Source organism: Anolis carolinensis, chromosome 6 (genome assembly GCF_035594765.1).
Source record: "Anolis carolinensis isolate JA03-04 chromosome 6, rAnoCar3.1.pri, whole genome shotgun sequence".
In the NCBI taxonomy this organism is placed as follows: domain Eukaryota; kingdom Metazoa; phylum Chordata; class Lepidosauria; order Squamata; family Dactyloidae; genus Anolis; species Anolis carolinensis.
The window spans coordinates 107,255,604-107,268,713 of record NC_085846.1 but is presented as its reverse complement, the minus strand read 5'-3'; the positions used below and the strand labels follow the sequence as shown (position 1 = coordinate 107,268,713).

The 13,110-nt window shown below is 37.2% G+C and overlaps 1 protein-coding gene across 15 annotated transcripts in view; it reads left to right on the top strand.

The window, feature by feature from the left end:
• zmynd11 (zinc finger MYND-type containing 11) overlaps window positions 1-13,110 on the top strand; it is a 96,539-nt gene that overhangs the window by 50,753 nt on the left and 32,676 nt on the right. For 14 of the 15 annotated variants that reach the window (XM_062957563.1, XM_062957564.1, XM_062957561.1 and 11 more), the window contains one exon: window positions 4,155-4,289. In XM_062957563.1, the coding sequence (XP_062813633.1) occupies window positions 4,174-4,289 (116 nt within the window). In that variant the 5' untranslated portion in view covers window positions 4,155-4,173. Of the gene's footprint in view, window positions 1-2,824; window positions 2,846-4,154; window positions 4,290-13,110 lie in introns of those variants that run through there. The other variant, XM_008112299.3, reaches the window with a different exon arrangement.

The window sequence follows — 13,110 nt, the reverse complement described above, 5'->3', positions numbered from 1 at the left end:
AAGAAACTGCTGCAAAGCGTGAAGGAGCCAATGGTTAAAAAAGAAAAGGACTTTGAACTTTGGAATGATATATCATTTGATGACATGTGGGAAATAACTCAAGAGTATGTGATTGGTCCTCTGGGCCATCCTAGAATGAATCTTCATGTTAAGTACCAACCCCTCATAAACATCTTGTCTGATTAGCATTATAATATTACATTAGAGGGATTCATTTGAAGGACACTGGCACCTTTCTAAATTATGTACAGGCAGTCCCCAAGTTATCAACAAGATAGGTGCTGTAGGTTTGTTCTTAAGTTGTATTTGTATGTAAGACGGAACAATTACCTTTTTAAAGTGGAACTCCAGCCAAATATTTGTTTTGCTGTCTGTTCCCCTGTTCAGAATATTTCATTTCACTTTCTGTCCCTATGATAATTGGATTTTGAAAAAATTGGCTTGTTATGGAAACAAGGATTGATTATAAAACTTCAGTTTGAGACATCTATTTTCCATGATAACTCAGTAGTGAATTTCCCTTCCAAAAGGTAGAATTATCTCACTTCCTTTTGTCTCACTCCTGTTCTCAACTATGAGTCGTTTGTAAGTCGGATATTTGTAACTCGGGCCTGCCCATATATATTAACGTGTTTTTAATTTTTTTTTTTATTATTTTAGAAATTATAACAGAAAGTGAAAAGAAGTAAAATAAAATGCACACATATAAAAAAGAAAAAAAAATACAGAAAGATATAAAGATTTGCACTGTAGTGTACAGCCAGCGCTTGTTAAACTAATGGATATTCACAGAGTGGCTATACCGTTGTTATACCTTAACTTATCCTTGTCCCCCAAACCCCTCACCCGTGAACCCAACCCCGTAGACCTCCGATACCCCTCAGTAAGTATCACGTAACTAACCATCAACTACCCATGTATCTTCTTTCGCTAAATCCCCTTTATGGCAGTCATCAAATCTACCTATATATATTAACGTCTGATGTTGTGTGGTTCTTACTCTAAAAGTGACACAATTAAAACAAATTTATGTAGTGATCAAAATGCATCATTAATCTTTTTAAAAGGTGGGATTCTAATCTGTTATATAGCATCATAGACAATTTACATCTTATTTGTACCTTTTGCCTGCTGCTTCCAGAAAATTTTGTAAACAATGCCAGCTGCTTGTTATATTATTGTTCCTGGTTAATTGAATTGGACCTAGGTAAAAAAAGGGAGAGAATTTTGTACAATTTCCATTTGTTCTTGGGGGCAGTGAGGACAAATAACGAGGGATGCTAAAAGGCACAACACCTATTTCAGTAAGGAATTCTTTTGTCATTTACTTTATTATTCCTAGTGATTCATAGATTTCTCTTAACGTGGAAGAAACAGTAGAGAAACATCTTCCAGTGAGTTCATGAATCAGATACTAACATTCCTAACGGGATTACCATAATGATTGCATTCAAACATAAATATCATTTATGCTTTTATTGCACTTCTGTACTCCATGATGTCTTTCCTTTCCCAGAGATGATTTGAAGAATGAAATCAGAAGTTCACTTCCATGTTTAGTTAAGCACACCGTGGTTTGAGTCAGCATATTTTAGTAAATCATAATTAAGAGTAACCACAATTTTGTGGGTTTAGAAGTGCTGTTCATTTAGTTGGAGTAAAAAAATGGCAAGCAAAAATTCTCAATTTCCTCAGTGGAGGCAGTTAGGTGAGAATGCAGCTGCCTCTGTTTCTACTGAAACTGAATTGGGTTTTACATAATCTTCTGAAATTTTGTTAAAATGAGGAACAGAACAGAGATGGTGTTTTTAGATATCATAGTCCCTCTCCTGTTTATTCCATTTTCTTTTACAAGGGATGGTTTAAATCAAAACTACAGCTTAAAAAGCTTCACTCCTTCACTCCACAAAACCTTTTAAACATGTTATTTCCAGCTGAATGTATTTTTTTTTCTGTAGTGGTACATATTATGGGGGAGTGGGGAAAGACAGGAGAAGCAGTAATGGGTTTGCTGTCATGACTAGTTTGGCTGTCTAGATGCAATAGTTGTTTGGGGAAGAAGAGACAAACAAATAGTACTGGAGAAACATAAATAACAAGACAGCTGCTATTTCCCCTCATAGTCCTCAACTTTGCCCTTGCCCCAAGTCTGGCTGCTATTATGTTTTCTTTCAGAAAACCGGATGTGAATGGGCATTTCATCTGTAAAACAAAAGACTACCAGCCCTTCGAAATTAGAGAAAGAAAGTAGCAAATGTCATTACAGACAGTCCCCCAAGTTATGAACAAAATAGGTTCTGTAGGTTTGTTCTTAAGTTGGATTTGTATGTCAGAACAGGTACATTTTGTAAGTTGAACCCCAGCCTATATATATGTGTGTGTGTATGCGTGTGCGTGTGTGTGTGTGTGTTAGCTTTGGATAGCATAGGGAAGGGTGATCACCCCTGTGGTGTTTGTTTTAATATATGTGCCCCTGCTCAGAAGATTCCACCTCATTTTTTGTCCCTGTGATAATTGGATTTTGAAAAATGTGGCTTGTTGTGGGAACAAGGACTGATGATCAAGCTTCAGTGGAGACACCCTTCCCCCATGATAACCCTTCCAGGAGATAATTTCCCTTCCTAGGAGTAGATATCCCTCACTTCCTGTTGTCTCACCCCTGTTCTTAACACTGACTCATTTGTAAGTTAGATGTTTGTAACTTGGGGACTGCCTGTATATGATAGCTACCAATCTCAGCTTTAAATATTTCATCTATTTTCAGGTGGTTGTGTAGGTGACATCAGTGAAGGCAATATAGTTGCCCAGTGTGAAGCTTCCTGTTTGGGAGAGCCTAAGAGAGGAGGTGGGAAAGTTTTAAAATCAGTTCTAATAAAAATGGTGGTCCTTGGACTAGTGCCAATCTCTGAACCATGAGCTGGCAATGTTGCCACTGATAGTTGTAGCCACTGGGCAAAAATATGATACCAAATCGGTGGGTGGGGGGATGCTTGTGTCTCACTGACAGTCAGGGAAGGCTATCAGTACTTTAGAGCTTCTCCTGCCCTGCAACATTTTTCAATGCTGATGGAATCTTTCTTCAGAGGTTGCAACCAGGAGTGATGCTTTCTCAGCTTTATGTTTGAAAGAATATCCGAACCAAGCTGTCTAGGGTTCAGTAAATAGGCAGCAGGCTAGCATAAGAAAATGAAGACAGTTGCTAAATGAGCTTGAGGCTCTCTCAGATGCCTTTCACAAAACAAAGTCAGAACATGGAGTACTATTGTGGATATTCCGTTAGTTACTAGTCCCTTCAAATTCTGTATTTTTCACAAAATCCACTCTTTGATTTTGGTGCAGGAGTATTTTGTAGTTGCCACATTTGTAAAATGCTGTTTTTTCATGTGTGTTCAAACAGATGTTGATTTTGGGGTATATGATAGATTTAGGGATGTCGTATCCACTGTGATACCATTTGGTTTCCTTTGTAGCAGAATAATGTTTGGGATTTTTAAATTTCATATTTATGGTTATTTATTTATTTACGGCTCTTTTATCCCACCTTTCTCGACCCCGGAGGGGACTCAAGGCGTCTTCACAACATTGGCAATGCCTTTAAAAACATAGTACAATAAAAATAAACTGCACCATTAAAACAATTAAAGCAATTGAATCCATACAACAAGTTAAAATCACGTGATCCATAGGCATAGTCCAGGACCGTTCCATAGGTCAATTACACATCTTTTGTGTCTAATTATTGCACTAGATTTTCGAAAGCTTCATACCATTTCATTTCTCTTGGATTGTGTTATGTGTTTTGTGATTATGTATATTTTTATGTGATGAAATGCCTGCAATCAATAATTTTGTAGTTCTTGGCACTAGAGGGCACTAGCTTTCTCATTCATGGCTATTTTTGAGAAAGGTTTGTTCATGTGACAGAATACACCTCCAGATTTCTATGTGAACAGTAAAGTGGCCCTGACTATTTAGCATTGACCATCTATATACCAGAGAATGAAACCATGCAACTATTGTTTGATAGTGCTTTAAAAGTAACTGTGTACAAATCACTTTAGTTAATATGCTTTCTTGTATAAACTTATTTGTAACAGTTTCAAGTCATCATAATATCTGTTGTGTAATTCATGATTTTCATTTCTCTACTGCAGTTAAACAAATAAAAGTGTCATGGCTCGTTTAACGAAACGGCGGCAGGCAGATACAAAAGCTATCCAGCATCTTTGGGCAGCTATAGAGATCATCCGAAATCAGAAGCAAATTGCTAACATTGATCGTATTACAAAGTAAGTGTCATTTAAATACTACTAATAAAAATGCCATGAACCTAAGCGAACAAGGAGAGTGGTACTAGAAGCATTTCCCCCTTTTATTAAATTATATAAAATTTGCATATTCATTTTCTACTATTTCCAATCACTGGCAATGCAGAGAAAAAGGATTTGAATTATATCTGTTCTACAGAGGTGTATTAAATCATGTTTTCTAGTCTTGAGGAAAAAATATCTTAGTGTTTATAATACAGTACATGAAAACTGAATTGAGGGATGTCCTGTTTATATCTCTGATGTGTATAGTCTATAGTACTGCTTCTTAAATTGTGAGTCCCGGCCTCAGATGGGGTCCCTTTAACTCGGTGTTGGCATCATGAAAACTTTGGCAACAGTAAAAGGTTTCTACTTGCCACCTAGATATTTACATGAATCTGTTAGCAACAACATGCAGTGTTTACAGCAGACTCTGCAGAAAATGAGCTGTACTCCATAAGAAAAGTCATCCTGTTTAGCAAGCCTTCCAAATGCTAATTTATTATCTGTAAAAACGTTTGATTTTATACCCATATACCTAATTTATTGGGCAGAAAGGGATCACAAAAAATTATTGAGTGGAAAGGGGTTGTGAGTGGAAAAAGTTTAATAAGACGTGGTCTATATGGTCAAAATATCAGACTAGAGTAGGGAAGACTTAGGCCAATTGTGAGTTCCACTTATACATGTTCTAGCTGGGATTAGCAGTTGAGTTTAGGCTCCAATTTCAAATTCCTACATAGCCCTTCAAGATCCTTGAGTTATTATCTTTTGCTCCAACCTACTTCCACAGGATTGTTGTGAGAATAAAATAGGGAGTGAAGAGAACTATGTACATTGCCTTGATCTGAGCATTTTCTGTCTCATGTACAATCAAATCTAGTATTACATCCCCCATAGCAAAGAAGGAAGATTAGATGTTTAATTTCATTCTTTTTAGTGACAAACCATGGTTTGTCATTTTGTTCGTTTTTATACAAACAAGGATAGTTCAGCCCTACAGTATTTTATTAGCTTGTTTTGCAGATCAACTATAATTGTTTCTTCACTATTTTACGAGTTGTATAGGTCTTTAATTTTGTTTGATAATGTGTGTATTGAGTTGCTTGCAATGTATGTTGCTGTTTTTATGCTTGTAAACTGCCCTGAGTCCCTTTGGGGAGAGAGGGCAGTATATACATAAAGTTTGACTTTTACTTTACTTGTGTGGGTTTGTAGTATATGGGACGTGATTTGCCACAAACTGGGAATGGAAGCTTCTGATCTTCCCTTCTGTGTATAAAAGAAAGAGAGGAGGGATCATGTAAGCCTAAGGCTCGTAACTGGTTACTTTTGTAATGCCAAACCATATCTGAATGTAGTTCTGGTGTATAAATGCATGTCTCTTTCTAAGCTATGATAAAGTAGCAGTTCCTGCTTTAACCAGCAACATTTGCTAATGTTTTGTAATATGTACACTGTTCAGTTTACATTATACATATTGATGTACACTGATGGTGCAATGATGATGATGTAATGTGTTTTGTTACTGTGCATTATGGGACACTGCCCTTTGGCGTTGTATTGTCAACTCTGAATAGCAGCTGGTCTTCACAGTTTCATGAAGGATTCTTTCCTAGCTCTGCCTAAAGATTCCCGGTATTCCCAATTGTCTCTTATAAAATCTAAAGGAGGTCCAACCTTGCTTTCTGAGAGCAAGAGGAGATTGGTTCAGGGGAATATAGTAGTACGAATACTTGTAATGGATTTCTTCACCTCCTTCACTGAATACCTACATATCTTCCCACTATGAAAAAATGTGCTTCTCATTAGTGGCCAATATATTCACATATGAAAAACCCACTTATCTATGAAGTGTTTGAAAGAAAAAAATTAATTTCATTGGTATACTGCCCTGCAGCTCCCTACAGATGAAATTACCTCACAGGCAGACTGGAAGGCTTTTATTTCTCAAAGTATTACGAGTATGGTTACGAAGCAAAGTTCCATTGAAAGTTGCTTTCCCTCCCACCTCCTCATATCCCTCACCCTGGCCCTTCCTTGCTTCAGGTGTGCTACTGGCCTACATTCATGGTTCCCCACACCAGTAAAGGAGGTCATGACAATTGGCACTACTCTGAGGAACACCCTATTTCAACCTGGTAAATTCTTCATTGAACTAACAGAGGATTTATACTAGATTTGAATGCACATGAAACAGAACATATCTTCATGAATTGTGAGAAGCCTGGATTGTTTTACAACAATATGATATGTGTTGGAATTATTTTATTTTTATGTGTTGGTAATGGATATCTAGCAAGGAGAAATGCCTTCATGCAGAATACCCAATCAAAATACCTTCAGAAGGAACCTCTTCCTATTTTTCTGGCAGCTGTCTGAAAACATAGAACTGAGCTGACAATTTATGGACATGTTTGTGGACATATTAAAATTATGAATGATAAAATTAATAATATCTGATAATGCTACAGTGACATTATTGTTAATATAGTTGTGAATCACACAAGTCATGGTTAGTTGGTGTGGTTCAAAGGAGCTGCAGTCCAGAAAAAAGAGGAAATTTCATAATCTGACAGAATCGAATATAGCTGTTCAGCTGCTTTAGGGAAACAAGGTGGTTGGATCTCAAAAGCTTCTCTGTTTCTCTCAATGTGCCTTATCATGTTACTTCCCCAGTTTCCTCCATAGGATTCCAGAACACTATTTACTGTGGAAGAACAAGGCATGCCACTAATGGGGGAGAAGTCTATTAATAGGAGACCTATTCTACTATTAATTTGACTTAATGAAGTAGAAGGCTTAGCAGTTTATACTGCTGGTGATAAATATTTAAGAGGTAGAATGATTGCAGGAACTTAGGAAGTGAGTACTGTTGTGTCGATTATTAAAATTAATTATTAAGTTCTTAAACATAATAGGCTGTTACAATTTTGATTAATTATTCATTTTTATAATGAATGTTATGGAATGTTGTTAGGAATGTGATACTTTTCTTAGTGGATTTTCATTTGCTGTGAAACACTTTTAGTGTAATAACAGAAAAAAATAAACAGAACTTTATATACAAAATAACAAGAATATTATTATTGCTACTAATCTTGAGCTTTTGTGTTTATAGAGTTTAGAGAAATAGATACTCCCATTTTTTTCAGACTTCACTTAAACTCCTATTCAAACAGTTCAGCCCTTCACCTCTGATATGAGGTATTGATTGTAGGTACTGCTTTTGGGACAAGAAATAGTGACATTGTTTTCTTGTAACAGTGTTTTATTTAAATTAACATTTGTATATGTTTGTTTGTAGATGTATAGACCTCCCTTCCCCCCCTTCATAGCTTCTATAGTTGCCTTCTACTAACATGCAAATTTACAGTAATTACAAAAGCTAGTGAAAGGCACCAGTTCCTGTCTGATCTGGGAAGCTAATTAAGGCCAGCCCTGGTTAGTACTTGAATGGGAGACTACCAGTGAATACCAAGTGATTTAGACTATATTTCAGAGGAAGGAACTGGCAAAGCCACCTCTGAGTTTTTCCGGCCTAAGAAAATCCTATGAAATTCATGGGTCACCATAAGTTGGCAGACAACTTGAAGGAATATACACATAAATGATGAAAGTAGTTGTGTTCACCCACTACCCATTTCTCTGTGGGTGGCAAAATAAGGCATATGAAATACCTTCTCTGAGGAAAGTATGGCTGTAGGGGAGCTCAGTGTCATAGCTAGTTAGTTGCTTGCTTTGTGTAGGTGGGATCTTCAGCCTACCAATTCAAGTTGTAAATTCATGAAATATTTGATGAGAACATGTGGTAATTTAATCACTGGAGCAAGCAATCCTTATCAGCATTAAAATTATTACTTCTGACAGAATCGACCAGATAATGAGTATTGCATGAGGTTACATGTTGCCGGAGGTTTTTAAAACTTGAACAAACAGGATCACTTCTTAGGTCTGCCAGCAGCTTCTACAGAAGCATCGGGCTGATTTTAGTTTAATTCAATTTGCTGTGTAACTCACTATACAAATCCACACGTAAACCCTTGTATTTATAAGTGAATTACTATTTTCACTGATTTCATATACTCCGTGGTTGCAGTCCATCTGGTTGTGGCAAGTGATTGGAATGAGGTTCTCCTTCTCAAATGGTCAAATAAAACCAGTGACTTTTCATTTATGTATCATATGCACCTTTTTGTATACCTACCCTGGTGGTAATTTTATGCACAGTATTTTTAATATGTCCTGCAAAGGATTGTTACCTTGTTGCAGTGCTGGAGATTGAGCACCTCAATGATGTCATGAGCGAAACTGTGAAGGGACACCCAAGATGAAGTCATGGCGGAGAGGTCGTGACACTTACTTCACATGCTAGTAAGATAATGCTCATGATCCTGCAAGGTAGACTCCAGCAATACATGGAGCAAGAGTTGCCAGATGTACAAGCTGGGCTTAGAAAAGGCAAAGGAACGAGAGACCAAATTGCCAATATCGGCCGGATAATGGAGAAAGGCAGGGAGTTCCAGAAAAACATTTATTTCTGTTCTATTGACTATTCTAAAGCCTTTGACTATGTGGATCACAATAAATTGTGGCAAGTTCTTGGTGGTAGGAGGATACCAAGTCACCTTGTCTGTCCCCTGAGGAATCTGTATAATGGCCAAGTAGCAACAGTAAGAACAAGCCACAGAACAACAGACTGGTTCAAGATTGGGAAAGGAGTACGGCAGGGTTCCTTCCTATTCAACATGTATGCAAAACACATCATGCAACATGAGGGCTTGATGAATCCAAGCTGGAGTTAAAACTGCTGGGAGAAACATTAACAATCTTAGATATGCAGATGATACCATTTTGATGGCTGAAAGCAAGGAGGAACTGAGGAGCCTTATAACCAAGGTGAAAGAAGAAAGTACAAAAGCTGGGTTGCGGTTATATATAAAGATTATGGCAACCAGACTTATTGATAACTGGAAAATAGAGGGAGAAAACATGGAGGCATTGACAGACTTTGTATTTCTAGGCGCAAAGATTACTGCAGCCAGGAAATCAGAAGACATTTATTTCTTGGAAGGAGAGAAGTGACCAATCTCGATAAAATAGTTAAGAGTAAAGACATCACAGGCAGCAAAGGTCCGCATAGTTAAAGCAGTTGTATTCCCCGTAGTAACCTATGGATGTGAGAGCTGGACCATAAGGAAGGCTGAACGAAGGCAGATAGATGCTTTTGAACTGTGGTGTGGGAGGAAAATTCTGAAAGTGCCTTGGACCGCAAGAAAATCAAACCAGTCCATACTCCAGGAAATAAAGTCCAACTCCTCACTGTAGGGAAGGATATTAAAGGCAAAGATGAAGTACTTTGGCCACATAATGAGAAGACAGGATACCTTGGAGAAGAGAATGATGCTGGGGAAAAAGGAAGGAAAAAGAAAGAGGGGCTGACCAAGGGCAAGATGGATGGATGTTATTCTTGAAGTGGCTGACTCAACCTTGAAGGAACTGGAGGTGGCGATTGCTGACAGGAACCTCTGGCATGGGCTGATCATGAGGTCACAAAGAGTCGGAAGCAACTGAACGAATAAACATACATTTTAATACTGTGGTGTACATGATCAGAAAGCTAAGGTGTCACCGTCTCAGCCACCCATGAAGACAGTTTTGGAATTTGGAGTATTTTGGATTCCGGATAAGGGATGCCCAACCTATATATAGTTTTGCAACTTTGGGGTCACTGATGAAATTTTCATCTCTCTGTTCTGCTTGTCGTCTCAAAAGAAATGTGGAACAATCAGGTGGGTAGATAGAATTACAAAGTTAGAAACCTCGATTCAACTCCCAGCTCTTAATGAGTTCTGTCATGCTAATCTTTTGTGATGGGCTGCAGGTAGAGGAGCACCATTCATTTGGTGGATATGTTTCTGCTCACCATGCAGAATCCTGCATGTATAGACATATTACAGATGTGTAATGGAATTTTGAAAATACAGTAGAGTCTCACTTATCCAACACTCGCTTATCCAACGTTCTGGATTATCCAACGCATTTTTGTAGTCAATGTTTTCAATATATCATGATATTTTGGTGCTAAATTCTTAAATACAGTAATTACTACATAGCATTACTGCGTATTGAACTACTTTTTCTGCCAAATTTGTTGTCTAACATGATGTTTTGGTGCTTCATTTGTAAAATCATAACCTAATTTGATGTTTAATAGGCTTTTCCTTAATGTCTCCTTATTATCCAACATATTCGCTTATCCAACATTCTGCTGGCCCGTTTATGTTGGATAAGTGAGACTCTACTGTAATCAAAATAGATCTTCCTGCAACACTTATACCTCTTGCTGTGCCTGCACTAGTTTGTTGAATAAAGAGGCCCTACTAAAAGGGACACAGCTTCTCTATTTCTGTAATGGGAATATCAAAGCCATTTTTCTTCTGAAAAGCCTTTTGGCACTGAAGTTCTTCTGTTTGTCTCAAGGTAGTTTTAACTGGTTGAATGTTATTTTAAAATTATCATAACATTTTATTTGTATGGATGTTCAAATAGTTTCTTTTATAATTTTATATTGCTAGCTGGCCAAAGCACCATATTATTGGTAAAACAGCAGGATATAAATTTATAACATTAATAAATAATCTAAAATTGACTTGTATTTGAAGGTTGTTAAAGTTTTGTAGCCAGATGACTAAATTACCCTAAATTGGTAAAATACAAGAAGGCACTTTCACAATGACTGAGTTTTGTCAAACTGAATTGCTCTTGACACTAATATGCATGTATCTGTAAAGGTTTTGAAATTTGGGAAAGCATCGCTTTTTCATATGGGAAAGAAAACAGAGTCTGAAATCTTCACAGTTACATTATAGTAGTTATAATTCCCATTCAGCTCAAGGTGGTTTACTTCTGTGTAGATGGGTACAGAATTGCAATGGGTGTTAGCGTTTAATAAAAAAACAAGAGAGGAATGGTTGCTTATTCGTATTGCAGGTTTATCCTTTTATACAGGTTTATCCTTTTGCGCAAGAATCCTGCTTGGACAGCCTTGCACTAATCTAAGTAGGTTTTGTATTATTCTGTTTGCAGATGAGTAAATCCCAAGAAGACTGAGCTATAAATACTAGACTATTGAGCTGCAGTCTAAGATTTCTCTCTTGCTCTCTTCTTTGCCCTGAGGACGAATAGACTCTGTCTGGCCAGTTCAGGAATTTAACAAGCAAATTATTGGGAAGAACCCCCTTTTTCAGTAGACTGGTCTTTCTTTTAGCTGGTGGAGATTATCATTAATGTCCTTTGACTCTGTGACGTTATGATGCTGAAGATTATTTCAGCCTCCTAGCCAACTTAAGGCTTGCTTAGTATCTTAGGGGAATTAACTTTGTCTTGTGAGGTGTACTTACCTATTTGCTAACATATTTGCTTTACGTCTCCTGCCTGACTGGAAAACAGCATATCCTTTCCAAATCTGTTGACCAGAGGCTGAACATGATCATAGCATAAATAGTTTGTCTCTTTTTCTTCAAGGTAAGGCTAATCAGGTCTTTCGAAAGAACAGCAGGGGGAATTGTTTTATCTTTTTTGTGGGTTTTGCAAGATTGTTCCTTGTGCCTATTAGCAACGTAAGCCAACTTCTTGTATTAATAGGCTGCGTGGAGGTTTTCTCTTCATTGGAAATGGGCTTCCTTGGTAATATAATTTGGACTCTTGCATCAAAAAAACCTCTGCTTTCTATGTTCCATAGCCTCCGTGCAGGTCATTCATTGGGAGAATCAGTAGACAGAAAGAAAGAGAGTTCTAGATTTGAAAACATTTACTCTCAGGTCAGTTAGTTGACAAAGATTCTAGTTGCTCAAAGCCAAGCAGCCAAGTCAGAATCATTTTGCTGGGTTCTTTTCTGAGTGCCATGTAAGACAACCTATGGCTTGCCAGGTTTATTTTATTTCTCCCCCACTACGCAAGCATTGCATGTAGCTTTGCCTGGTAGTTATCAGAGTGCAAATAAATTTTAATTTATTTATTCTTAGTTCTGGATTATGTTTTTTCTTCTTCTGTAAGAAAGTTATCTCTGGAAGGTAACTCCAATTTCCATGAAAATATATGACAATATTAGGCATAAGCCACCAATGAATTTAAATATTTGGAATTTTAAAATTGTTATTATTCATAAAAATGCATTATAATGGAGGCTAGAATTCTGTGATGTTCATTTGGCTACACATATGCATCACAGTAAAGTCCTAAGATCGAGTTTCCAAATTCAGTTATTCCCCTCTGGTTTTTGTTGCTTCCCTTGGTATGTTGTCAGACATTTTGAAAGATCTGGTTCACTCTTAATACTGTAAGACAGTTTAATTCTAACAGATGGTATAGTTCCTTTGAAATCTTTATGTAAGAAATACAAAGAGAGGCAGTAACTTCTATGGCGATGTCATTGCGTACAGTACATGTCTCCTCCTTCCCTAAATGGTTCCTAATTGAACTGCTGTGTTTGGTTTTTGTAATAGTGCTGCCTGTTGGGAAAACCTCAATGCCACTTTTCTGAAGGTTTATAAACAACAGTGTGATACAGGTTTATAAACAACAGTGTGAACCTTTTTTTCCTAACCTATGGGCCTTCATACTTTGTTGGACCCTTTCAGGGGGAGTTGGTACACAGATTCTAACACTGTTGGTCATGTATAGTTGGGGAATTAAGAATCTTAAATCTATCAATGCTTGGGAGCAACAAATATAAAGCAGATATTCATTTAGGCTGACAAACTGGTTTAGTTAGGGACTGTATAAGGTAGTAACGTCT